This window comes from Callithrix jacchus, chromosome 3, assembly GCF_049354715.1.
Source record: "Callithrix jacchus isolate 240 chromosome 3, calJac240_pri, whole genome shotgun sequence".
In the NCBI taxonomy this organism is placed as follows: domain Eukaryota; kingdom Metazoa; phylum Chordata; class Mammalia; order Primates; family Cebidae; genus Callithrix; species Callithrix jacchus.
Window position 1 is genome coordinate 108369772 of NC_133504.1, and position 27805 is coordinate 108397576.

At 37.5% G+C, this 27805-nt stretch overlaps 1 protein-coding gene and 1 long non-coding RNA gene across 7 annotated transcripts in view; one reads left to right on the plus strand and one right to left on the minus strand.

Annotated features, from left to right (window-relative positions):
- The window catches only part of GPRIN3 (GPRIN family member 3), a 68957-nt gene extending 57354 nt beyond the window's left edge, over positions 1 to 11603 (plus strand). For all 5 annotated transcript variants that reach the window (XM_078366835.1, XM_035293324.3, XM_035293325.3 and 2 more), the window contains exon 2: positions 131 to 11603. In XM_078366835.1, coding sequence (XP_078222961.1) covers positions 257 to 2587 — 2331 coding nt within the window. In that variant the 5' untranslated portion in view covers positions 131 to 256 and the 3' untranslated portion in view covers positions 2588 to 11603. The remainder of the gene's footprint in view (positions 1 to 130) is intronic.
- The window catches only part of LOC108590846 (uncharacterized), a 71398-nt gene continuing 53521 nt past the window's right edge, over positions 9929 to 27805 (minus strand). For both annotated transcript variants that reach the window (XR_008480155.2, XR_001910561.4), the window contains one exon: positions 9929 to 27681. This is a non-coding gene — a long non-coding RNA (uncharacterized LOC108590846). The remainder of the gene's footprint in view (positions 27682 to 27805) is intronic.

Consider the following 27805-nt stretch of genomic DNA (forward strand, 5'->3'; position numbering starts at 1 on the left):
AGGTCTATTTTTATATCAACAGATATGGGAAGAAAAGTTTTAATATGCTCTTATAAAAATGACAGTTTGGTATATTTTTCAGTCCTTAAGTGAGGTACTGTATTAATGATGCTGTTCCCTTGATTCACAGACTGGTTCTTCAGAGGAATAAACCCTGACCGTGTCAATACTCCGAGCTCTGACGGCATCACCCTTCCCCCACCAGTGGGAACACTACCCAAGAGAGAGCTCTGGAGTGCTCCTGAAGAGAAATTCCATGGGGACTGTACCTGACCCTCTGAGATCAGCTAAAATTTCCTTGATTGCAGTTTCCGGAAAAGAAGAGGATCTAGGAGAGCTGCAGGCTGCCTCACCTCAGCATCAACCAGCTCTCCTGTGTAAGAATGCCAATGGCTTTTCTGGTACCACTGCAGAAGCAGACCTCAGCCCCAGGGCAGCTGCTGAAGCCCTGATGCAGGCTTGTGAGCATGAGACCACCCAGCCAGCTATGTCTTCTCCTGGTGTCTTCAATGAAGTGGAGAAAGCATCTGCCACATTCAACTCTCCAGGCAATCTCCAGCTGCCAGGGAGCAGCGAGCCTGCAGCACCAGCTGCAAATTCTGCAGCAGAAAGGGATCTTATACACACACCAATGACAATGCCAGCCAGTCAGCACACCCGCCAGTCCATCCCAGGTGATCAGCCCAATGCCATCACCTCATCCACGCCTGAAGATTCCCTGATGAGATCACAGAGAACCTCAAATAGAGAGCAATCTGAGAAACCAAGTTGTCCTGTGGGAGACATCCTCAGTAGCAGCAAAGATCAGGTGTCCTATGAATTTCCTTCTCCCGAAGCAATCCAGGGAACAGTGCAGACTCCAGTGACAGCAGCCAGGGTGGTCAGTCATTCATCCTCTCCTGCAGGTGGACCTGAAGGGGAAAGGCAGGGAGCCATCTGTGACACTGAAATGAGATCCTATAAACCTCTAACTAGAGGATTTGAATGTTCAGAGAACAAGCAGCCCTCTGTCACTGCCTCAGGCCCCCAGGGCACAACTTCAGTGACACCTCAACCATCCCCTGTCACTAGCAGACCTTCGGCATGCCCTCCAGGTCCAGGGAAGGTGCTGCTCCCAGCACAGCATCAGATGTCAAGGTTCAAAGAAGCCAGCACGATGACCAACCAAGCTGAAAGTGAGATCAAGGAAGTTCCCAGCAGGGCTTGGCAAGATGCAGAGGTGCAGGCAGTGGCACATGTGGAGAGCAGATCCGTCTCCACCAGCCCCAGTATCCTCACTGCATTCCTGAAGGAAAGCCCTGCTCCTGAGCATTTTGAACAAGAGCAGCTGCGTGTCATTTGCCACAGCAGTGGGAGCCACACACTGGAGCTCTCTGATAGCATACAAGCCCCCCAGGAGTCCAGTAGGTGCCCTGCCATCATGCCACGGGTACACATTCAGGCAGCTGCAACTGTTTCTACAGCTTTCCAACAGGAAAATAAACTAGTGAGCCTACCAGATGAGGTCCTTAAAATCTCATCAATCAATTTGGCCTCCAGTAATGCCCAGGATACGTTTAAAGAAGATGGGAGGTTAGCAGGAATGAGTCCAATGAGGGAAGAATCAACTTATAAAAAGCTTGCAGGTACTAATTCCAGCTTCCTGAAATCTAGCACCATTGACCAGATTTCTATCAGTGCATGCAGTCAAGCTGAAACAAGTTATGGATTGGGAAAATTTGAAACCAGGCAGTCTGAGTTTGCAAAGAAAACTACAAATGGCCACAAAACAGAGTCAGATTGCAAACTATCTGACTCTTGTGGCTCTGCCGGCAAATCTGACCATTCTGGGAGCTTGGATCCCACAAATAAAGGAGGTGCAAGGGAAAAGAAGCCTGCATCTCCCCAGATAGTAAAAGAAAAAGAGTCCACTGGCACCAAAACCTCGGATGCCAAAACCCTACTGCTCAATCCTAAATCTCAAGAAAGTGGAGGCACAGAATCAGCTGCTAATCCTACACCCTCCCCAGTTAGGAACAACCAGGAGAGCACCTTAGAAGAAAACAGACAGACCAAGACAGCCACAAGCCTCAGCCTGCCATCTGATCCCATGAGTGACTCCAGCCCAGGTTCCAGCAAGAAGACGCCATCTCGCTCCGTCAAAGCCAGCCCACGCAGGCCCAGCCGCGTCAGCGAGTTCCTCAAGGAGCAGAAGTTAAATGTGACAGCAGCTGCTGCTCAGGTAGGACTCACTTCAGGAGAGAAGAAAAAGCAGCTTGGCGCGGACTCCAAGCTCCAGCTGAAACAGTCCAAGCGTGTCAGGGACGTGGTGTGGGATGAGCAGGGAATGACCTGGGAAGTGTATGGTGCTTCCTTGGACGCAGAGTCCCTGGGAATCGCAATCCAGAACCATTTACAAAGACAAATCAGGGAACATGAGAAATTAATCAAAACTCAAAATAGCCAGACCCGGAGATCCATCTCCTCAGATACTTCTTCAAATAAGAAGCTCAAAGGAAGGCAGCACAGTGTTTTCCAGTCCATGCTGCAGAACTTCCGACGCCCCAACTGCTGCGTCCGTCCTGCCCCTTCTTCTGTGTTAGATTGAAAGGAAATATTTATGGGAGTTTTTGTATAAATTTATGGTATTCACATGTGTCCGTCTGTGTCAAAGCTTGCTTAGTTGCTTTTTTTTCCCTGCAAGACCAGGAAGGAAAAGCAAGTATTCACTGTAAGAAATTGCTATTAAAAATTGACCTAGAGCTCTACAAACAAAAATGTCATTTCAATTTGAAAGAAGGAACAGGAGAGGAGAAACAAGCTTCACTGAAGGTTTGCAATCTTAATTAATTGAAAATAATACTCACTGGGTTTTTAAAAATATGATGTTGCTCGTAGAGAGAGCATTATTATTATATTATTATACATGTATCATTTTGTATTACTGCCTCAGCTTATCACACAATAATTTCCATTAAAATCCCTGCTTCATATTGGAAGTAGCAAAAACACTATTGGCAAAAAACAGTGTTATAATTTCTAGTCCTGTTGCAATAACAATGCTGTAACCACACAAATTTTAAATAGGTGATAAGAATCATAACGAAAAATAAATTGAGAAAAAACTGGATTCATTCCTAGGCCAGATAACATTAAATATACCAACTGTGATTTAATGTTTGTAAACATCTGCAGACAACTTTTGTATAAACCTTCTTACAGCTGTTAATAAATATAAGAAAGTTACATTAGGAACATTAGCTAAGCTTTTGAATGTGAAAACTGCCTACATTAAACATAGATTTATATAGACATATTTTCCTGCACTGAACACAAGGTGCATCTTTGTGATTCTGACCGGACATATTCATATTTTCTTGCCCTAGAGGAAGTACATGGGACTGAATTCTTGAAAGAATCATCAAATTAGGGATAATACTAAATTGATATTGTACAAGTGTTCTCCAGTGATATTCTACTGAGGATGCTAAGATTTTGGTAAGGAACTATAAATAGCAGATTACCAAACACTGCTTTTTCTGTGATGATAAAAACCTCATAAGTAACAAAAACAATGTTTAGTTTAGACTTCTGTAAACAGGATCCAATTTGTGATTATTTTTAATTGGGTGCAATAACTTCCAATAACAAATCTAGTCAACACCAAATTAGAACATGAGCTCCTTTTCAGTTTTTGTACATAGACTATCATCTAATTGCTTAAGTGTATACTCTGGAGTAAAAAGGTAACTTCAGCAAACTTATTGATTTTAAGAGAAATACCCTTCATATTCTTCAAACCCAATGAAAGAAGAGGCCTTTACAAAAACATGGCTTATGCTTTGGGTGGAATATGCTCCTTGGGAACATAGGCACCTGTCTGACTTCAGACCTCACGTGTCTCCGGAAGAGAAGCATGTTCCAAGACACACGAGTATCCTCCAAGGCACTGGCCTGGATGAGCAGCAGTGGCTTGAGCGGGTAGCGTGGAAAGAAGGAAGGAACAACGGCCCTGGGAAGGCTTCCCTTCCTGCAGATGTTGTGGGGAGATTGCTGGTCTCCATTTGGCATTTAGAAAACCAGACTTAGATGCTGGAGGGGCACCAATTGCCTTCTCTGAACTCATTCCCCAAGATGAGCTAGAAAAGAGTACCTACCTAACCATGAGTATTCTCTCCAGAGACTCATGTTTCCCGTGGGTACAGTCAATTCACAGTATCTGTTCTGGCTTTTTTCAACTTAAATTCTGTTTTACACATTCTGAACATATGCAGGGAAAAAAACCATTCCTGAACTTGAACAGCACAAGCTACACCGGGCACAACCTAAATTAATAAAAAGACTTTGATTTATTTTGAAGCAATTTAACTGTAGACAAAGCTTGCATTCGTCAACCAGTATTCTCAGAGCCTGAGAATCGTTACAGTTGTTCTATTTGGAACTTAGGAGGAATTTTTTAATAAGGCACATTTTTCAGTTTCTTACTGATTGGTATCTATTAAGAATACTATGTAATGTCAAAATTGCCATCAAATTACCAAGCAAATTACTATTAATGATTAGAGATTTAGCCTAAAGTTCTCTGTTTGGGCCTTAAATACCCATTTGTAGCCGTGTTTGTGTCACTTCTGTCTCAGATGCCTCTGCCAGAACATAACCTCTCTGCTGGTTTCTGCTCACTGGTGTCTCCTTCCCACGTGGGCATACATGCTGTGTATACACAGAGTACAGCCTGTGTACACAGTAGCAGCTGTCAACAGTGCCTACTCCAGATGGGTGGGCCCCAGGTAATCCTCTGCTGTGAAGTGGCTAGAACAGGCTGTCCCTGCATTAAAATAGGCAAGAAAAAGGAATTTCGCATCTGGTAATAATATTTATTTTCACAACTTTAGAGTAACCACATGATTTGTAAACAGTTAAATGAGGCAAAGGCCTGAGAGAGTTGTAGACATTTGTCTCACATTAAATATATCAGAATTGCTAGATTTGCTGTTGTAGTTATGCCACTCAAAACTTTAAGAAAATTTGTTTAATGCACTAAGTTTAACTGGTTTTCTTTGGTGCTAGAACCAAATTCTTTATTTCTACAACACTCAAAAGATTATCACAAAATATTACAAAAATATTGTTTGTTTTGTTGCTCATTAAATCCTATAGAACTAACAGCTTTTAAGGACAATAACAAATATATCTTCAGATGGATTAATAAGATAGGAACCTATTCAAGACAGCAGCATTTTTATATTGTGATACCTATCCTAAGTACTCTCACAATAAAACCTTACTTAAGAATTTTCCTTCACATCAATCTGTGACGTAGCATTAGGTGTTTAGTATTCCTCATTTCTGAAACCTAAGGTTCATTCAAAAATTAAGTTGCAAAACGGTTTTTATGGCAGACTCTTTGAACTTGCTCAGTTCTTTCCTTACTTTACCTGCATGACACACGTTGGGTTGAAAGTTATTTCGTTTTACCCTTCATTTCTTTTAGATATAATTTGGTTCCTTTTCATGCATTTTATTTTTGAAATATAGACAGGAAATATTTTATTAAATCAAGAATAAGAAACATTTCTTAAACCAGTAGTAAAAAGATGAACTCCATGCCTGAAAGACAGTTCAACATTTAAAATATTAAGATGCCATACCATTTAACAAGTGAATACTAAAAATTTTTAATTACAAGATTGATTGATTGTTCTATTTTTATGATCATGAGAAAAATGTCACAGCTTTAGCTGTCATGTTTATCTCGAATGCTTTTCTAATTATGTCTTTCTGGATTACTGACTTTGAATACCACAGACCAACTACTTTACATAGAGTAATACACTGATTAACCATTGTGCTTTGGGTCAGTGGCAAGAGTTGAACACCCTGTTACGTCAAGTTTAACCAGAAACCTTTTGTTCGCGTCTGAAATGAAATATTTATAAAATGTGTTAGTATGTTTCCTACCTTGATAAGTTCACCTATATTGAATGTAATTTGATCTTTGATAATTTTTTTAATCTTGAGAATTCTCTGATACTGTTTTGAATATCAGTGTTCATCGTGTTATAAGGTTAAACATCAACATTGAAATAAATTGGACTGAATATGCATGTGTAACACATACCTTATAGGCTGGATTTCAGAACCAAATTAACAGAAGCTTGCTGTCTTAAAGTAGAAAGCAGAAGAGGAAAATAGCATTCGTTTGTATTCCAGCATATTGAGGGTTCACTGTTCCTAGCTTATACTAATGTTTTTTCCTCTCATTTCTGGGAATGCCTGTCATTCTGGGAATCCCTGTATATATCATACCAAGAACAGAGTATGATGTGACTTTAAAATGTGTTTACAGAGGATATATGCAAGTGTGCTGTTAATATAAATTGTGTGGCCTTTGCTGCATCGACTTTGTTACTGTTTTGCTGCCGAAATGTGAGAAATGTGTCTTCTCTTCCTCCTACATATTGTGCCAAATGTTTAAAATTTTGTCTACTTCTAGTAACATATAATTCACCATATCCCTTGTCTACTTTTATGAATCAGTATAAGGTAAAACAATACATTAGGATAAGATTTGCATATATGTATATGTGTTTTTATTGAAAACAGGGGACTTGTAGCCTTGTGTAGACCTCTACCTGCCTGATTTACTAATTATCTGTAATACTGTCACAGAGATGATGCTGTTTACTCTCTCCTGTTTTGTTCTAAGTGGTGTTTGAGAAATAAGACCTGTGAATTTCCCTTTGTGATAGAACAGTGAACTCAGCAGTATCTTGGATAAGTGAGCCGACTACCTTGTCCCCGCACCGTTTTTGTGTATATGGTGAATTCAGAAGTCAAATGTCCCCTTCTGTGTTTGTTAATTTACATATGTATCTGAGCATTTTGTTTTCTGTTAGCAATGCTTCTTGACGTTGTGCGTGGTTCTTTGTGGTTGATTCTCTCCAAATTCGGGTCAGCTGCTGCCACCTGGCAAATAACAGGAAATATGCTGAATCTCCTGTCCATCCTTGTAACGATATCCTTCTTAATGAAATTCTTCAACTGGCTAATTACTAATGTCATCTGTGCAGACACATGGGCTTCAGGATGTCTACAATATTTTAGACATTTTTGCAAACAGGGGAAAAAACAGTCTTGTAAATACTGAAACAGATTTCCATGAACTTTATCCTACTCTTGGAAAGAAAACAATTCTCCTTGGCTGCAGAAATCAAATAAGCTTGGCTTGCAATGACCAAGGACATAAATGAAGATTGATTGAAGTGGAAAAATTCTGCCTCCCAAGTGATCAGTGACATCTGCCAGAGGTCATTACAGCTATTTTTACTGTGAACAGTCACTAGCTAAACTACTCACTTGCCACAACCAAATAACCTCTCAAAGTAAATCCAGTACATCTGTACATCTGTATATACATATAGATAGCAGGAACAAACAATCCTGAAACATTACTTTTGGCTATTAAGTAAATCAAAGTGATGATAATTATAAAGAACATTCAAATAACCATGGTCCTTGGTGAAATGACTTGTGGTGGCCAGAATGGTGCAACCAGATGTAATTTACAAGTTTTTTTTTAAGACCCAAGTATCTCAGATACTTATCATGAGAATAAAGACTGTTGAATATGAAATTAAAGCCAAGCAATAATGTGCCAAAAAGAGGCAGTTATACCAGCAAATGCATCTATTATGGGCACACCATTATATAATGTTGGTTTGCTTTATGAAGACTGACTGTAACCCACAGGATAAAATAAGTGAAGGCATAGTTTCTGCTTTCTTCCTGGAAAAACTTGTTTAGAAGCTTCATAAAGAGGTACAGCACAAGTGACCATTCATAAGAATACAGTTGGCATCCCTGTTGTGCTAGCCAAGACAAAAGTGGAACCATTCAAAGTTCTGCTGGCTTAAAACTCAAGACAGCTCCAACCAAAAGTTTTGTTGAAATGGAGACTTTAAATTTATGGTAATTACTCTCTCTGGACACTAGCATGTAGAAAGCAATTCAATTAACTCTGCCCATAGGATTACCAGCTTTAGCTGTGAAAAAAGTGGGCTCCTGGATGTAAAATCATTAAAACATGAGTACTTGTATCCAAAGAGGCTTCAAATGACGCCTTACAGAAAATGATGTTCCAGATGGGCAGTTCTAAATGCCAAGTCTTTATCAAGTATCTTTCTGATCCAAGTTCAAAATTAATTGGCTGCAAAATAGTAGGAATAAAAATCTCGTATTTTACACTTTAGAAAAAGATACTGATGATGAACCAGCGTGGTGATAATTATGATTAGATACCCCAGTGATTTAAGCAAGTTAGGAAGAATTAAATGGGAGAGAAATGCTAACAACTTTCTTGATCTCTTAACTAGGACGATGTCATCCATTTATTTCTGAGGCAAAAATTATACCTTGTTTTTTAACATCGCTGCTAGTGTTGTTTGTTGCTTTAAAAATTGTGTCTCTTTAGAAAAACTCTAGCAGTTAAATAATTTTTTCTGATTCATAGCATTGCTTTTAATAACATGTGAAGGCTGCGTATAGAACAAACTATATAAAATGAGTAGAAAGGGCTTACTCATGTTAATCGGCATCCTTAATGATTTTTTAGATTCCTTAACATTTATTTTAGATCACTTCAAGTAACTTACTTTTCCTAATGTTTTCCATCATGTCTTAAAATGATGCTTGTATATCAGGAGATTGCAGTATTATAATCACAGTCTCCAATCCCTAGAGGAGAGGAGAAAATAATTCTTGTTTTAAGGGCCATTAGAGATACCTTTTATTGAGGTTGAGAAAGGTCAACAAGAAAAATATATACTAGCAATTACTAAATTTCTAAATGTGTTTATCTCTGCTGTACTAATGTGTGAACAATATGTTGTGCATAATACTGTAGCTGGTTGTGGTATGTCAATACATTCTGTGAGTGTGTACAGTCTGAGTGATGGTTTTCTATTTTTATGTGTAGAAAAAAATAACTTGTCTCCCATTTAAAGGTCAATTTCTATCATCAGGTAGGCACATGTACATACGTGAAAAAGCCAACAAAAGTGTCCACATGTATTCAATAACAGAATTTGTTCTTTTATTTTTGAAGGTCAGAAGGGCTGTTCAATTTGTTTTGTTTTTTTATCATCTCCTTGAGTAGGTGCATAATTATCACAAAGGCTGCATATAGTAATCAGTACATTGGCATATTATTAAATATGCCAGGGCTAATTACCATGCCATCAGTCACAGGTAAGGTCAGTTCTTTGACCACTAGGATGATTTACATTCCTCACACATCCTCTCTGTGTTAAGTGTGTGATTAGGATGTACATACTATGGGTGTGATTGTGTACATACCTTGTATGAATTATCTAAATCCTCAAAACAGTTGCAGGAAAGAGGGAAGATGAAATCGTTGTTCAAAGGCCTCAAAAGGGCTAGTCAATATATAATTTCATTTCTACACATAAAAATGTAAATAGCTTATCCACATACATATGCACACATAATGCATTTTATTTATACTATTATATTCAAATAAATCACCAATTAAAACAATGAATTGAAAGCTACATCTTTCCATGACTGCTCTGTTTTACAAATATTAATATTGGATTAGATGCCTCTCACTTAATGGTGTTACTCCCTGGTAACAGACTTTGTGCTAAGAAAAATATGGCTCCCAAGGCATCTGAAGCACAGACTGTTACCTGAGTAGCTACAGAGAATTAATGCTGTTCCTTAAGCACCTAATTTTATATCTGGAAATGGCAAACAGTGGTGAAAACCAATGAGACTCCTTTTGGACATGTATCAACGTGTTGATTTACACAAACCAATAAAAGCCCTACATTTTTTGGAGATAGATCCCTAGATTTCAAGCATGTATAATTACTCAAAGTGGATATCATTACAGGCATTCTTCTCTTGAGCTCAGCAAAACTATGCTTACCAACACCAAAGAGAAACCAAAGATTTAAATGAAAAAAAAAAGTGCAGATGATGCTAGTGAGATAATAGGATATGAGCAATGAACCCTTGGGTGGGGTTCCAGGGCACTTAAATTGCCTCATATCTTGAGTTCCTTAAGATGGACTCAAATAAAAATTATTATCAGTAATAGGTGACACTGTGTGGACTAGGTAACATGTTAGAATCATTAACTGGCAAGTGTCTCTGGACAAGATTGGTCAGCTTATCAAAGTTCCAACCAGTGAATTGATATTTTTCTAATTCATCTCATTTTTTCTCAACGGAAATGCTCTATTAGGGATCAAAAAGTCGGATCTGGTTCTCACACCTAATACAATTTGACCCTGATTCCTTGACACTAAAAACTATGTTGGTTGGGTATTGGATTGAAAATATGAATGGAGGCCAGGTGCAGTGGCTCATGCCTGTAATCCCAGCACTTTGGGAGGCCAAGATGGGTGGATCGCCCGAGGTCAGGAGTTCAAGACCAGCCTGGTCAACATGGCAAAACCCCCGTCTTTATAAAATACAAAAATTAGCTGGGCATGGTGATGTGTGCCTATAATCCCAGCTACTCACAGAGAATCGCTTGAACCCAGGAGGCGGAGGTTGCAGTGAGCCAAGATCATGCCATTGCCCTCCAGCCTGGAAGACAGGGCAAGACTCCATCTACAAAAAGTACCAGAATCACCCCTTGATAGAGAATTTCATCTGGCAAAGTACAAACAACCACTTCTCAGTAGAAAGTTAAGAATAACATTTAAATACATATTCGTGTTTTAAAGAATCAATGTGTCATCTTTATATATGAAATAAAAATGAAAGATTAACCGGCTATAAGAACACTACGATTACAACTAGAGTGGCAGTGTTTTTTAACTGCTAAAGGTATACATGTTTATAAGTGCAGCATACCTGAAATCTTGATGTTTGTCAATACTTACTTACTGTTGCTTAAAAGATAAACTTATGTGATTATTTTTGAAAGATGTATATTAACTTAAATAATACCCAGAAAAACTGTAACTTTCAATAAGAGAATCATTTATGTGTGTAAATACTCAGCTGAGAAAGATCAAAAGTATAGTATAGTATGAAATCACTTAAGACAAAAATATTCAAAATGGAAATTCCATTTATGAATGTATCAATATTCAAATCTAAAGTTATGTTTTTTATAATGTTTATGTACAAATGTCATAAAATCATTTAAGAAAGTTCTCATCCTCCAGATATTGACCAATAAAACTTAACTTCCTAGACAAAAGAAGAAATGTTATAATTTATACGAAGATGGAGAAAGCTTTTGGAATTACATATACTTACACCTTCATTTTGGATTTGATTTTTGAATGGATGCTTAAAATTCCTAAATTCAACTAATGACTTAGTTTTGCCCTCAAAAAATTTAGAATATTATTTTTTCACATCTCACTTGGCATAATAAATGTAATATAGAATACAATTTATTCTGTTTTTTTGTTAGTGTTGTTATTGTTTTTTCCACTGCTATTTAAATCATTCTTTTAACCGTGGATATGCAGAATCAGTTGATTTTCCATGTGACACACTTCTGCCAAGAATCTGCTGTGGAACTGGAAGTATTTGCAATGAAAGAACTTTTTTCTTTAATTAAAATAGAATTCCCATAGAATTAACAATGCCTCCTGGTCATCAAAACAAGATTTTTCCTGCTCTGGGCACAGCAGAATGTATGTGTCGTTTGTGTGTGTGTGTGTGTGTGTGTGTGTGTATGTGTGTGTGTGTGGGTTGTTTGGTGAGAGTGATGAGGGCGGAGCATGGTGAAAATGCAGGCAGGGGGTGAGGTAACGGCTGGGTGGGGCTCCAGGGCACTTAGATTGCCTTATTGTCCAGGCTTAGCTGCCTCTTGCCCGGAGCCATCAGGTGTCTGCTGTGTAGTCCAGCCTTTCTGCCTACTCCTGAGAAAATAAATTGGGATCCTGCAGTTTGGGTTCTTAGAAGGAGATGGAAAGCCCAGCCATATCCTCCAGTTTGACTTGACCAGCAGTAAAACTAACACATTTTGATCCCTTTTTGCCTTCTTGAATGTCTTCAATTCATTAAAGATCTGTAAAGAAGGAGAGGTACAAGGTATATGAAACCCAAATCTCAAAACAATGATTTAGTGAATTTTCCATGAACTTTAAACAGTGATTGCTTCAAAATTTCCAAAAGCCATACTCTCCCTCCAACTGCTGTGTGTGTGTATAAATGCCCACTATTTTAATCTAAAATGGTGCCCTGTGGCTGCCACTATATAACTCTTGCACACTTAGACATTTATTCTTGGCCAAATTAAGCCTCATGCATTTCCAAAGCTATAAATGCCATTGATGGAGAAGTTAGATCTTGCAAGTTTCAGGAGGGCTGAGATAGTTTGTCTTACGCCTATAGCTGCTCACGTCCCACCAACAGGTGTTTGTTTCATTAGGTGCCATTTCCAGCCAAATGTTCTCACTCTTCTACATCTTCAATGTTGAGTAGCAAACAGAAGAACATCTTTTTTAGCATAGTCTTGCTTCACTGGACTATGTGAACTCAAAATACCTCTTGTTTCTTGTGAAGGGTTTGCATTTTATAAACCATGTAAGATCACTTTTGGTCAACTGCTCTGAGTTTATTTGAGCTGCTATAATAATAAAGGATCGTAAACTGGGAGGCATGTAAATAAAATAAATTTATTTCTTACAGTTTTGGAAGCTGGGAACTCCAAAATCAAGGCTGATTTGGTTTCTGGTGAGGGCCCACTTGCTCACATGCGGTGCCTGCTTGCTGTGTCCTCACACAGCGGAAGGGATGAAGGGTCCCTCCCTGGCCGCTTTCAAAAGGGCACTAATCTCACTCATGAGGGCTCTGTGACTACCACCTAATCACCATTCAAAACCCCCACTTTCTAATACCATCACCTTGGGAGTTAGGATTTCAACATGAGGTTTGGAGGAATACAGACATTTAGACCATAGCACGCACATTCTTAATGGACTTAGGAATGCCAACGTTATTATACTTTCTTTAACACCATTCTAAACAACCACTGAGCTAATATACAGAGTGTTAAAATGTTTAGACCCTTATAACTACCTTAACAATGTTCTGCAGCTGGTTTTTCTAAATATATCACAGAGGTCTAACATAGGTGAAATTCAGATTTTCTGGATGGAAGCTGAAATTGCTTGCAAAGATTTCTGGTGGGAGTATTGGCATCTCAAGAATGATATTTCCCTACACTTATGTAGTCCCACTTGACACCTTTCAATCAAAATACAAAAGAGCCTTGACCTGCCATTAAAAATAATAAGCAGAATGTCATTGCCAAAGATATCATAGGTGTTTAAAAGCAAGATAAAACTTCTTAAAGGGCTCAAAAGCATTTGCTTGTTAACTATGTTCTTTTAGCCCAAAGCCAAAACAAAAAATAATGCCTTTGTGGCAAGTGTTTTGCTGAGCACTTCTACCTATGTCTGAACCTTAGGAGGTATAATGTATATAAGAACAGTTTTACAGAGTTTTTCCCAATGGCACAGATACCTGGAACATATAAATTGGATGATCACAGAGATATCATGGTATATACCTGGGCTTGGAATGAAAGGACACTGGGTTCAACTCTCAGCTTCAAGTCAAACAAGCTAAATTCTTTGGCCAAGAAAACGGAAACACCTCCTACCAGATGCACCTCCAAGTTTCAATATGAAATTTGGAGAGGATAAATATCCAAACTATTTCAGTGCATTCTTCCGGAAATTGAGAGTAATACTACTCACTTTGCAAATTCATGGGAATTAAACGGCATAGGCAAAATAATGTTCATTCCTTCTCCTACCCTTGTGACTTTTGTTTTTTTTTTTCTTGAACTTTACCACTCTAATTGTTAAAAGTCTTGAATTTTGCCATTTTATTCTATTTAATAAACTATTTATAAATCTAGGTAAATACTAAGAATGGTTTTAATGTACGTCTGTGAGATACATGTGACTTTAAAAGTATTTCTTTTTGTTTAAAGCATGAGGGCAATACATTCAAACATGTAAAATTGTCAGACCTTTAAGAATTAGGAAAAGATTTTCATTAAGTTTAACTTCATCACATTAAATGTGATTTCTAAAATATAAAGCTAAATACTAATAAAATATTACCAATTCAAAAAAGAGAGAAAAGGTGATGCAAAATTGGTAAATTTAGCTACATTAACATTTAAAACTTTGATAAAAAAGACTTCATACAAAAATTAAAAGAGAAGTCAGGTACTAGAATCTAGAAAATAGAAAGAACACCAAATTAGTTTAAAAAGATGAACAATAAAATAGATTAGTCAAACTATATAAGCAAGCATCATAAACATATGAAAATATGCTAAACTTCACTAACAAATCTCTAATCCCTACAGATTAATAGTGCTGGAGGAAACCTTCCAGATTCATGGAAGCTGAATTAAGAACTTTATGTGCAAGAGTTAGAAGAGAGTCCTTCGCCTGTATTAAGAGATCTTCCAGTTGGAGATATCTGGTGATGTGTGAGCGGGTGTATTAGTTTTCATGCTGCTATAAAAAACTACCTGAGACTGAGTAATTTATAAAGGAAAGAGACTTTATTGATTCACAATTCAGCATGGCTGGGGAGGGCTCAGGAAAGTTACAATCATGGCAAGCCAAAGGGGAAGCGAGACACCTTCTTCACAAGGCAGCAGGAAGGAGAAGTGCCAAGCTAAGGGGGAAGAGCCCTTTATAAACCCATCAGCTCTCATGACAACTCACTATCACAAGAACAGCATGGGTGAAGCCACCCCCATGATTCAATTACCTCCATCTGCTCTCTTCCTTGACATGTAGAGGTTGTGAGGATTACAATTCAAGATGAGATTTGGGTGGGGACACAAAGCTTAACCAGTATGTGAGTGAGGCTGTAGGGGGAAGTTTCTCCAAAGAGAAACTGGAAGCCCATGAGAGGAGTTCAGTGTAAACACCTGACACAGGCAGAGTGCAGTACTCAGAAAGTGTGACCTTCCCTGATCTTCAACTAGATTATTTGGCAGAAATGGAATCTCAAGGGATAGAAAAAGAAAATTATCAAAATCACACCTCTCTGCCCAATGTAGGTCCATAGTGCTCGAAAGAAGAGAAGCCTGAATTATAAACAAGTATTACAGTATTATTTACATCATTACTACATGAGACTTCACATTTTAAATTTGAATTGAGACTATATTTGCAATTTTGAATGACCTGTGTCTGAATCAAGAAGTGTCTCCCAAACTGAAATAGATGTTGTCACTAATGATGACCTTATCATGATTATGAAATCTGCTTAGCCCCTAAAGGCATCTACATGTGTGGCTCCTGCTAGTCTAGAGGCTCCAAAGCCACCACAGGTTTTAGGGGTCAGCAACAACATCAGATCCTCCACAGGGACTGGAAAGAAAGAGCACTGCAATTTTTTTAAGGCCCACTGTGGTAGGCAAAACCTGAAGATGGTCCCCAAGATTCCCAGCCTCTGGTGTACACATACCTTTTCCCAGTTATTCAATTACTACTGGATGTAATACAGGTTGTAATTAGGGAGATTATCTGGGTGGGCCTGACATAATCACATGAGCCCTTTGAAAGACAGAGTATTCTCTGGTGGTTCCAGAAGAGGAAGTCAGCAAGATTCTCCAACTGGCCCTGGTAGAAAGCAAACATCCTTGTGAACTGCCTACAGAGGCCTCATTTGCAGGGATTGCAGACAACCTCTAGGAGCTGAGAATGATCCCAGCTGATAGCTAGAAGGGAAACAGAAATGCAGTTACACACTGCAGGGAAGTCTATTCTGCCAACAACCAGTCATCTTGGATGAGGACTCCCAAGCTCAGATGAAGACTGCAGCCCTGGCGGTCACCTTGATTTCAGCTAGACAAAACACGAATCAGGGAATCCAGCTAGCCTGTGCATGGACTACGGAAATTGTGAGATAATGAATTTATTTTATATTAAGTTGCTAAGTTTGCAGTAGTTCATTGCGTGGCCACCCAAAAAGCTAATACAACACCATTCAACTCAGTTACAGATTCAAAATTGCCAAACATCTATTTTGTAGTAAAGGACTTGCTTATGTCAATGCTACCCAAACCATGACACATAAACCCTTCCATCCTGAAGCATCAATTTTACTGAAAAATGTGATGGTAGTTTTAATGGGTAAATGCTGAAGTCATTTTAATATTATAGCAAATATAAATTTATTATACTAGATATCTCTCATTTGCTCTTCTCTATCCATTCTTCACCCTTATTCATCTTGTCCTATGCACTTGGAGGCTGACTTGCATAGGCAGATTCAACAGGCTCCCTTACCATCCTGCTATCCATTGCATTCAGCCATTCAGAAGTGCTGGCTAGAGGTAGTTGCAGGGAGGAGAGTAAGGTTGGAGCATTTGTTTCCTTAATCCGCCCCCTTCACCTCCCCTTCACCCTGCCATTATGATGCTTCATGTTGGCGGTGTCAAACTCAACAAAGTCAGAACCCCTACCAGGCAGAACTCTCCATTAGGCTGGGTCCTGGCAACTCCTCCTTCCCCTTGACTCATCAGGCCTAAGAGTGATGTGCCTGACCCCAGTTTGCTGCTAGACAGCACTGCGCTATTACTTTGTGACTGCCCTAAAACCTACCTATACCTTTATAAATAGTCTCTTTGTAACACTCTCCTCAATTACCCAGTTTGAAAATGACAGCTGTCTCCTGCCAGAAGCTGACGAATACAGGCATCAAAGGGCAAATTCACAATTTTTAAATGGTAAAACATGAGATTTTAGATAGATTTTTCTTTGGCTGGCTTTTTTCATCGATTCCCCTTTACCCTCCAGTTTTATTAGTTCACTATTCTCACCCACATTTAAGGATAATACTGCATAAAATTTGAAAAGCATTTCTTTTTTTTTTTCCTAAAGACAAGTCAGCCATATTTGTTTTTCTCAGGAATTAAGTTTAATGATTTCAGCACTAAGAAAGCAACATTCTTTTAGGTAAGGACACTGTGTTATTGTCATTTATTTGTTTGTTAGTTTTCATTATTTTGAGACTAAGATGAAGATTATTTTTCTAGTTGTGTAATTGCAACCTTTTTATTTTTATTTTTTTTTTTATTAAAAAGAAAGAGAAAGGGGAGAGAGAATAGGAGTCTTGTTCTGTTGCAATCTAAAAATAGGTATTAAAAACCTTTTTTATGCCAATAATTGTGCTTAACAGCGGAGACAGGAAGGAATAAGGGAAGAAAATAACAAACAAACAGCCAACCAATATTTCCTTTAAGTCTGTGAAATGCTATGCAAATGCTGAAGAGTGATTTACTTCCAATTGTGTGGTCACTTTCAAAATAGGTGTAATGTGATACTGAGAAAAATGTATGTTCTGTGGCCCTGGGGTGAAGAATTCTATAAATATTCGCTGAGTTTACTTGTTCCAGGTCTGAATTCAAATCATAGATGTTCCTGTTAATTTTCTATCTCATTGATCTGTCGAATATTAACAATGTGTGTCAAAGTCTCCCACTATTATTGTGCGGGAGTCCAAGTCTCTTTATAGGTCATTAAGAACTTGTTCTATGTATCTGGGTGTTCCTATATTGGGTGCATATATATTTATGATCATTGACTCCTGTTGTTGCATTGATCCTTTTACCATTATGTAATGTCCTTTGTTTCTTTTAGTCTTTGTTACTATTAAAGTCTATTTTGTCAGTGACAAAAGTTACAACTCCTGTTTTTTTGAAAAGCATTTCTTTGTGTAAATAGTGTAGCTCATATGTATATATGATTTTCTTTAATATATGATAAAATGTCATTTTCAGTAAAAGAGAAGCCTACTAGTATAAAATAGGTACTAACTTGTTACAGATGTCTTCATGTATAAATACTTCATGAAATTATACGCCTCATTTTACCCATTCACAAAATAGGACAGAATTAAATTTATATATAAATTGTATTAGTCTGTTCTCACACTGCTAATAAAGACATACCTGAGACTGGGTAATTTATAAAGGAGAGAGGTTTATGGACTCAGTTTCACGTGGCTGGGGAGGCCTCACAATCATGGCTGAAGATAAATGAGCGGCAAAGTCATGTCTTACGTGGTGGCAGGCAAGAGAGAGAGAGTGTACAGAGGAACTTTCCTTTATAAAACCATCAGATCTCATGAGACTAATTCACTATCACAAGAAAAGCACAGGAAAGACCCACCCTCATGATTCAATTACCTCCCACCGGGTCCCTCCCATGACACATGGGAATTACGGGAGCTACAATTTGAGATTTGGGTGGAGACACAGCCAAACCATATCATAAATGATTATGCTTTAGTATTTTCTCCAGACTGTTACAATTATTAATAGTAATGGCTGAGGTATATTAAGTGTTTACCATATAGTAGGCATTACTCTATGTTTCTTATACAGAGAATGCTAAGAGGGGCTGCTGCAGAGGTCACTGACATGCCCTGTGCCCTGGAGACATTTTCCCCATTGTCTTGGTGATTAACATTGGCTCCTCATTACTTATGCAAATTTCTGCAACCAGCTCAAATTTCTCCCCAGAAAATGGGTTTTCATTTTCTATTGGCTTGTCAGGCTGCAAATTTTCCAAATTTTTATGCTCTGTCACCTCTTGAATGCTTTGCTGCTTAAAAATTTCTTCTGCTAAATACCCTAAACCATCTCTCTCAAATTCAAAGTTCCACAGATCTCTAGGGCAAGGGCAAAATGTCACCAGTCTCTTTGCTGAAGCATAGCAAGAGTGATCTTTACTCTAGTTGCCAGTAAGTTCCTCATCTCCATTGGAGGCCACCTCGGCCTGGACTTCGTTGTCCACATCACTATCAGCATTTTGGTCCAAACCATTCAACAAGTCTCTAAGAAGGTCCAGACTTTCTCACATCTTCCTATCTTCTTTTCACGCTTCCAAACCCTTTCACCCTCTACTACCCAGCACTGGGTAATTTGTAAAGGAAAGGACTCATAGTTCCACATGTCTGGGGAGGCCTCAGGAAACTTACAATTATGGCTTAGGTGAAGGGGAAGCAAGAACCTTCTTCACATGGCAGCAGGGGAGAGAAGTAAAAGCAGGGGAAATACCAGATGCTTATAAGACCATTAGATCTCATGAGAACTCACTCACTATCATGAGAACAGCATATGGCAAATTGTCCCCATGATTCCATCACCTGCCTCCCTGGATATGTGGGGATTATAGGTTGCTCTTTTGACACAAGGGGATTACAGTTTGAGATAAAATTTGGATGGAGACACAGAGCCAAATCATATCAATTATCTTATTATGCTTCACAATAACCTACAATGTTAGCATTATTATTACTATTGTGCTCATTTTGTAGATGGCGAGCCAAAATGCAGAGCATCTAGTAAGTAAATGGTGGCACCAAGACCCAAACCACTCAAGCCTGGTGTCATCATCCAGGCACCTAACCAGGCACTGCCTTATTGTACGCTGACATGCTCATAAAAACAAAAGTGGTTTTCTCCTTGTGACCTACCTAATACATTCTCCTGTGGACCATTACACTGTTTTAGTAACCCAATGTTTATCAGAGAATTATTTGATGTCACTAATAAAGTAACAACTTTCCCTAAATCAAGGTCAGAATATAAAAAGGGGAAAAATTACTTTTACAAAGTAAATAAGAATCATTCAAATATATTCCTCTAAGTAATATGCAAAATGGCAGAAAAGATTAAACCATGAAAATATCCACTCATACTGTATGCAAACCTCATACTCACATTAACAATTTTATGTGAATTTTATGTAAAACATAGGAAAACACTAAGAAATGATGTAAAGAGAAAGGATATGAAATTACTTAGCCTTATCTTGGGAAAAGAGAAAAAATTATGGGTACATGAAGGCATTTTATGTTCAATCTGAAGCACAGTTGTACAGATTAACTAAAGGCTATGTCTTGTCTCGTATAGCAAATGAGACTGTGGTAAATGAGATTGCTTTCTACCCTCACTAGTGTTTTAATAATTGAGTTAAGTTTTTATGATCTTTATACATGCAACTCATAAAATATATGAGCAAGCCTTCAGCATATTTGAAAATAATTAAGAAAATTATTGGAAAGTATAAATAAATTTTTAATTTTACCACCAGCCTCCTTGATGAAAGAACTGAGACCTAATGTAATTTCCTTTTTCCCTCTAAGGTGAACTGCTCATTTAAAGATACTAATCTTAGAAACATTGGCCCAAGGTAGGACTTTAAAGTAATAATGAATTTATAGGTGATGCAATCATTTCATTTTGTGACAACATTTTATCTGTTTTCAAAGGAAGCACATTGCAACAAAACAGGAGCCAGCAACACATCTGACACAGGTGAAGAAGGAATACTTGATTGTGGTCATTACTTCACAACGCATATGTATATCAAAACATGTTGTGTACCCTTAAGATATACAATTTTTATTTGTTAATTATATCTCAGTAAAGCTAGGGAGACATTTTTAAAAATAAACTTTTTTATAAAGAAAGGAAAGGAAGTCACAAACACAATGCATTAATAATACTCTTTGGGAAAAGTATCAGAAATACTGAAGAAATAAGCACTGACACAGATGACTTGCTAGATAACTGGTGAATTTAGAAAAAGCAGGGACAGATCATATCTCTTTCTGAAAACTTTCCAAGGCATAATAACTAGCTCTGCCTATATTTGGGAGAATTTTTCTGCACTAGGTCAAATGTCAACCTGAATCTGAAACCTAGAACCCAAAATAGATTCAAACAAAATGAAATCAGAAGAACCACTCTTTTACTCTCAGTAGACATATATTAAGCACCTTCACCCAACATGTGTTAGAAATGTTAATGACCCTCAGCTCTTACCCTCCAGAGGCTCCCAGATACGTAAACCACTACACACAGCAATATGAGAAGGGCCATAGTAGAGCCATATCAGTTACTATACGAGACCAGAAGATGAGCACTGGCCCTCCCCATAGAGTTAAATCATGAAGATAAAGGATGGAAACAGAACACAGTACACACTATCCGTGTGTATATTTGCACTCCTGTATATTTATAGTTTCTTGTATTATAATGTCTGATAACTTTATATCATTCATGAAAATTCAGCTATAAACAAATAATATTTAAATTAAGAATGCACTATGTAAGACTTTGTAATAAACTGCTTGGCAGTTTATTGCGAGGGAAGTCTCTTGAACTAACTTCCCTAATGAAACAGAAAAAAATTTTTAAATAATTTGGCAAAAATAAATATTGAATCCTAAATTTAAATAAAAGAAGAGAAGGAAACAGTAATTAATCGAAATCATTTATACCACATCGTTATCTAAAACCTAGTTGTTGGTAAGAATGGCATAACATTTCATTTTTAATTTTTAAATATAAAGTTAATTAACAGAGATTTGTGGACTATAGGCTTTAATAAATTATCAGGAATCACTAGAAAAATAATCATTTAAATAATAAGTACTTTCTAGGGGTTTGAATTTCCTTAAGCTGGTGGAGGCAGGAGAGGAGATTCCTCATATATTTCTTAAATCTCAAAGTTTTCCACCTTCAATCGTCTATGTTTTCTTCTTTTACAAGAGAAAATTTTAATTAAGCAACCATAACTTCAAGCCTTTGTCTAAATCATATTAAATTCTGAACAGACACATTCCAACATCATCATTGATTAAACCTGAGAGCAGGGAAGCAAAAAGAAAATCGATGTGGATATATCATCATTTCTATACCCTGTATGAAAAAAATGTAGTTATAATATCGCCAAGGTCTTCTCTGGAATTTTAGACCTCAATAAAAGCCTTTTCCCTAACCATAGATTAGAGAAGATTCTCTGCAAAAGAGAGGGAACTGCCCCACCCAAAGCGTTGCCCAGACAGTGAAACCCAAGGAATATAGCCACCGTTACCTGAGAAAAACCAAGCTGTGACTGCCCTCTGCTGGGAAGGTCTGAATGACCTGTCCCTGAAACTTCTTAGTAGGCACTTTAGGGCCTACCGTGAACAAAGTTCTCTGAAAAGGAATTTGAAGGAAAGAGACTTTATTCCAGTAAACAGTTTGCAGTCTGGTAAGACACAGCCTAATGTGTAAAATAAAGGTGATTCCAGAGAACAATCACTTTTGTTTTATAGCAAAAGTTTCAGCCCAGCTTCCTAAGAAGGTCCCTTTATGTAAATAAAGAATTCAAACTTCCTTTTTTCTGATTGGCTGACACAGCTGAGTCCTGATTGGTTAATACAGCTGAGCCCTGAATGATTGATAGAGCCAATCCCTGATTGGCTGAGACAGGTAAGCTCTGATTGGTTGGTTCAGGTGAGTTCTGAAAGTCCCAAAGTTAAAAAAGTGTGGCTTTAGTGCAACTCAGAGGATGTGTGTGACTTTTAGCCAGAAAATAGCCCGTCCCTTGGCTCTCTTTTAAATTTAGGCCCAGTTAGTCACTTGGGATCCGTTTTGAAGGATTGCCTCCTTCGAGTTCACATTTGTTCAAATAACTAAGCCCATAAATGCTCCCTCAGCTAGTTGCTACAGCCTCCACCCTTCCACTCCAACCTGCCACCATGCTAGATCTTTCTTCTCCTTATGTCTGTACTGTGGCTTCTTAATTAGTGGTAAGGAAGCCATGGGTCTTTGCTTTCCCCATTAATTACCAAAATGACATTCTGCCACAAACCTGAGACATCTGTCTCTTCACCAATTCCACCCAATACTAAAGTATTTTATCTTTAGAGATGAGATGGGCAAAATTGCTACAAGCATAGCTGGCTGCTGTACAATCCACTTATGGCTCTGAGTTATCTTCTTTAACACACAGCTATTCTAGAATGAAATAGAAAGGATCTATGCCTTACTAGAGACTCATGCATGAATGACAACATGTATGCTAACTAAAATAACATATTTCTAAAGAATTTAATTATATTTGCATAATAATTACTTTTGTCCTAGATTAATACATTATAAAAATTAAATTACATAATTAAAAAACCTTTAGCTCTTACATCTCTATGGATTTGAATGACCATATATCATGATTTACACCAAAATGTATCTGATTTATCACCCTCATCTGCACAATTATCAGCTACCTCCTTAATCATATTTCCCATAGCCACTTCTGAGAATCCCTGGGAAGTTACACAAATGCCCACAAAACAGTAAAATTGTATTCTTCCCCTCCTATCTTTTAGATGGTGTCTGCTGTTTGCAAATCCATCATAAATATATTACCACAGCTCTAGGTACCTTCTGGGGATTGGCTGCCAAGCCCATGAAGTTGTCTTCCTACTTTCCAATGCTGCAAGACCCTTGTGGTAAAGAACCCTATAGTTTTACTGCACTTAGGTTGAACTCAATCCAGCACAGAAGGAAAAACACTGGTGTCTCTACATAAGGCTCAGAGAAAGCCCATAAACCTTGGCCAAACTGAAAGCTAAGAGTCCACCTCCTCTTAACTCTGTATCTCATGGCCTCTGCTGTCCCAAACGCAGCCCCTCTTTATTACCTGGAGAGGAAAAGGAGAAAAAATCTTTCCCCTCTCCAGATTCTGTTCTCCCAGGCACATTATTTATTAATTCACTGATAGATCAGCTCTCTTGGTAAACCGATTTATTCAATGGAGTTGATGGAGGGAAAAGTAATAAAACAAAGTCTTGGTGGTGATCAATTTGAGAACTCTGAGCTATGTTATATTTAAGCCCCCCTACAGGACTTTTTTTGATGGTATAATTTCTGACATTAAGTTGCTCACCAGGAATGTGGAAGTTTTTCCTCATCTAACTTTGCTGGAGTACTTTCTTCCTATCACTGCTCCTATCGCCACCACTTCCAACCAATCCAATATTTATTCTCAGTTTTGCCTCCCTTGTCCTGTCTAATAAGCATTACAGATCTGTGAAGTACAGTTTGTCTCTAGGTAGTTCTATAATGCAGGGATTTTTTTTTCAGCTCATGAGACTAATTTTTGTATTTTATTGTCTAAACTTTTTTTATTTTGCCTATTCTCAGATGTCACCAAAGAGCAATTTAGGAGTTTGATGTTGATAAGGCTTTTTATATATTAAAAATATAATATTTATAATTTATTGAGTGCTTTAAATATATCATCTTATTTTATGTCATACTGTGATCAATACATTCCTATCCTCATTTAGAAAATGTTTTTAATGGAGTGATTTGTTCTTTAAAAAACAGAAAATGACAGAACAAGGACTCAAAACCAAATCTGTTTGTTTTCAAGTCCATACTCCTACAATTCTGCTCAGTAAAAGTTGAGAACAAGGAAGGAAACAAAAAGGGGCCTCTGCAACCAAAATAAATGTTACAAAGTCCATGTGCTAGAGCTCATTAACTTATCCCAGAGGGAATCCCTAGACTCCTAATCAGAGCCTACTCAGTGTAATCCTTATCACAATATCATATAAGAAACAGCATGCTGAAAGCAGTGAAATGATTAAGAGCTGTAATTAACAGATTCCAGGTAAGGAAGAGACATGAAAGCTAGAAAAATTAGTCTCACAAACTGAAAAATAAAAATCTGTAGGTTAAAACTACCTAGAGGCAAATACCTCTACGCTCTAATATCAAACAAGTGCAATAGTTGATGTTCATACATTCTAAGAACACCATTTTATTGTTCTTATACCCCACTTACAATAACTCCATTAAAATATTCCAAAAGGCAAGAATCGACAGCTCTGTGTTCCCATTTGTAATCCTTTTTTTTTCTCAAAGATAACTTTCTGCTTTAACTATCATAGTACCATTGTTGGAAGATAATTGTTTTTGCCCAACATGAAAACTTAATATAGGAAGACACTCAGGATTTTATGCTCAAGACTCCATTCAGTATAAATCCATTTTTTATACAGTTCAAAAAGAAGCAAAACAATGTGTTATCTAGAAATACATGGCAGAAATTTTTTTAATGCAAAGGAATAATGACCTTAAAATTTGAGATAGTGCTTCCATCCTGGAGGTAAAACGGAGATGGAATAAGCAAATAACCCTATTTAAAAATGGGTAAAGGAGTTGAACAGACATTTAACCAAATACCCTATACCAATAAATTATGCCAATAAGCAATTGTGACATAAAAATATACTCCACATCATTATTCATTAGAGAAGTACAAAATCAAAACCACAATGAGACACCTTTTTTTTAACCCACTAAGATAAGCATAATAAAAAGCTATGCAATAATAAGTCTTGCTGTAGATGAGGAGAAACTGGAATCTTATACATTACTGGTGAGAATATAAAATAGCACAGCCATTTCAGAAAACAGCTTATCAATTTTCTTTAAAAAGTTAAACATTGACTTACCATATGATCTAGCAATTTCACTCTTTTTTGTTTCATTTTGTTTTTTTGAGACTGAGTCTCACTCTGTTGCCCAGGCTAGAGTACAGTGGCATGATCTCAGCTCACTGCAATCTCCTCCTCCTGAGTTCAAGTGGTTCTCCTGTCTCAGCCTCCCAAGTAGCTGGTAGGTGTGAGCCACCATGCCTAATTTTTGTATTTTTAGTAGAGATGGGGTTTCACCATGTTGGCCAGGCTGGTCTTGAACTCCTAACTTCAGGTGATCCATCTGCCTTGGCTTCCCAAAGTGCTAGAATTACAGGCGTGAGCCACCATGCCAGGCAAGCAATTTCACTCTTAAATGTCACAAAAACTTGTACACTAATATGCATGGTAGTATTATTCACATTGATCAAAACCTGGAAATAAATCCAATATCCATTAATGAATGAACAGATAAAATGTGGTCTAGCCACAGAATGGAGAACTATTCAGCAATGAAAAGGAATGAAGTGTTGATATACACCATGGATGGACCTCAAAAACATTATTCTTTGTGAAAGAAGCCAGACACAAGAGAACACCCACTGTGTGATTTTATTTAAATGAAATGTCCTGGAAAGACAAGTATGTCTATAGAGACAGAAAGTAGATTAGTGGCTGCCTAGGACAGGAGGTGGAAATAGGGAGTAACTATAAATGGACACAAAGGATTTTTTTGAATAACGGAAATGTTCTAAAACTAGATTGTGATGATTGTACAACTCCATAAATATACTAAAATTCAATGAGTTGTATGCTTAGCATGAGTGAACTTTATGATATGTAAATTATACCTCAATAAAACTTCTTAGAAAACGTACCAGTTTTTAACTTTTTCCCCTTTAACATTTTAATCACCTACCCACATTACTCAAAATTCTTATGAAATGTTTCTTAGTTGAAGCAACACGTAACTATGCTGTTCATCTCCTTCTAGTTTGCATAATTGTCAGGTGGAAAGGAGAGACTTAATTACCCACAAATTACTCTCATTATCATCCCTACCAATTTAAACAACCACAGTGTGCTTATGAGTAATATCACTAAAAATGTGCCAGTTTGCAGTCCCACCAATAACAAGAAATAGTGATGACTAGTGACCTGTGCACCGTTGTCCATGATCACATGGGCATCTGTAGCTTGCAGCCCTGCCTCTGCCTTAGGTCATACCACAGTATTTCCACACTTTTTAATCTTAAAGTCAAAGAATGGAAGTTGACACCAGCTCTTTTATTTAAAAAAAAAATCATAAAAACAAATGCTGTATGGTCTCACTTATATAGGGAACCTAAAAAACAGTAAACTAATAGAAATAGAACACAGCATGGTGTTTGCCAGGAGGTAAGGGAATGGGGAAAATAGGGCAATGTTGGTCAAAGTGTACAAACTTTCAGTAATAAGATGGGTAAGTTCTGGGGATCTAAATCTAATATACAGCATGGTGACTGGAGTTAACAATACTGTGTTTTTATTTGAAATTTTTTAAGAGAGATCTTAAATGTTCTTAGAACAAATTTTCTAATCTATCAGTTTTTCCTGAATCTCTTTTTAAAAATATATAGATAGATAGTCCACCTATAGGACAAGATGGAAAAGTAGATGAACATGGTTAAATGGCATCAAATCCTATAAGAACAAATAAGATTAACTTGGAGAACTTGGCCAGGTTTAAGATTTTCTATTATGTATACTTCCCCAGAAACTCAGGTGCATGTTTCTTAGACAGTTGTTTTTAATGGAGACATACTCCTTAAATGTATGTCTGGTGTAATATTGTTCTATGGGTTTATGCATATTTGTTTATTTTTAAAAACAGGCTATTGGGAAAGCCTTTTAGAAAGAAGGCCATGATGAAAATGCCTTTGCTTATCTCTTTTTATAGAGCAGGTTATCATCAGTTCCTTCTACCCTGCAAAATAAAAAAATTATTTGGGAAAACACAGCACAGTCTGGCATATTTGTTCTAATCACTAGTGTGATGCAATGAGGCCAAAGCTAGAAGACCAAGGCAGAAAAGCCACTGGAGTGTATTAGCAATGAAATGCTCATGGCCTAGTTTTCTATTACTGGTGGTGCAGTAGGCAATACAACAATGCAGCAAGGGAACAACATGAATTATTTTCCTCATTATTTATCACTTTCTGTTCAACCTGACAGAGCTGACTGCAGGAAAGAAAACAGCAATGCAGAGAGAATTCTGCACTATCTAATAGGGTAATTTAGATTGAATAAGTGTTACTGAGCATCTTCCATGTATCCCGGACTGTATTAGTTTTCAGTATTAGGTACTTCCCCTCCTCTCAAATATCCTCCTCTTCTATCTTTTGATAAACTTCTATTCCTTGGAGCCTGGAACAGAAAAAGAACATTAGAGGGAAAAGGGAGAATTTTGAATAAAACTTATTGTTTAGTGATAGTGTTGTACCAATATTAGTTTTCTAGTTGTGCCAAGGATATGTAAGATGAGAGGGAA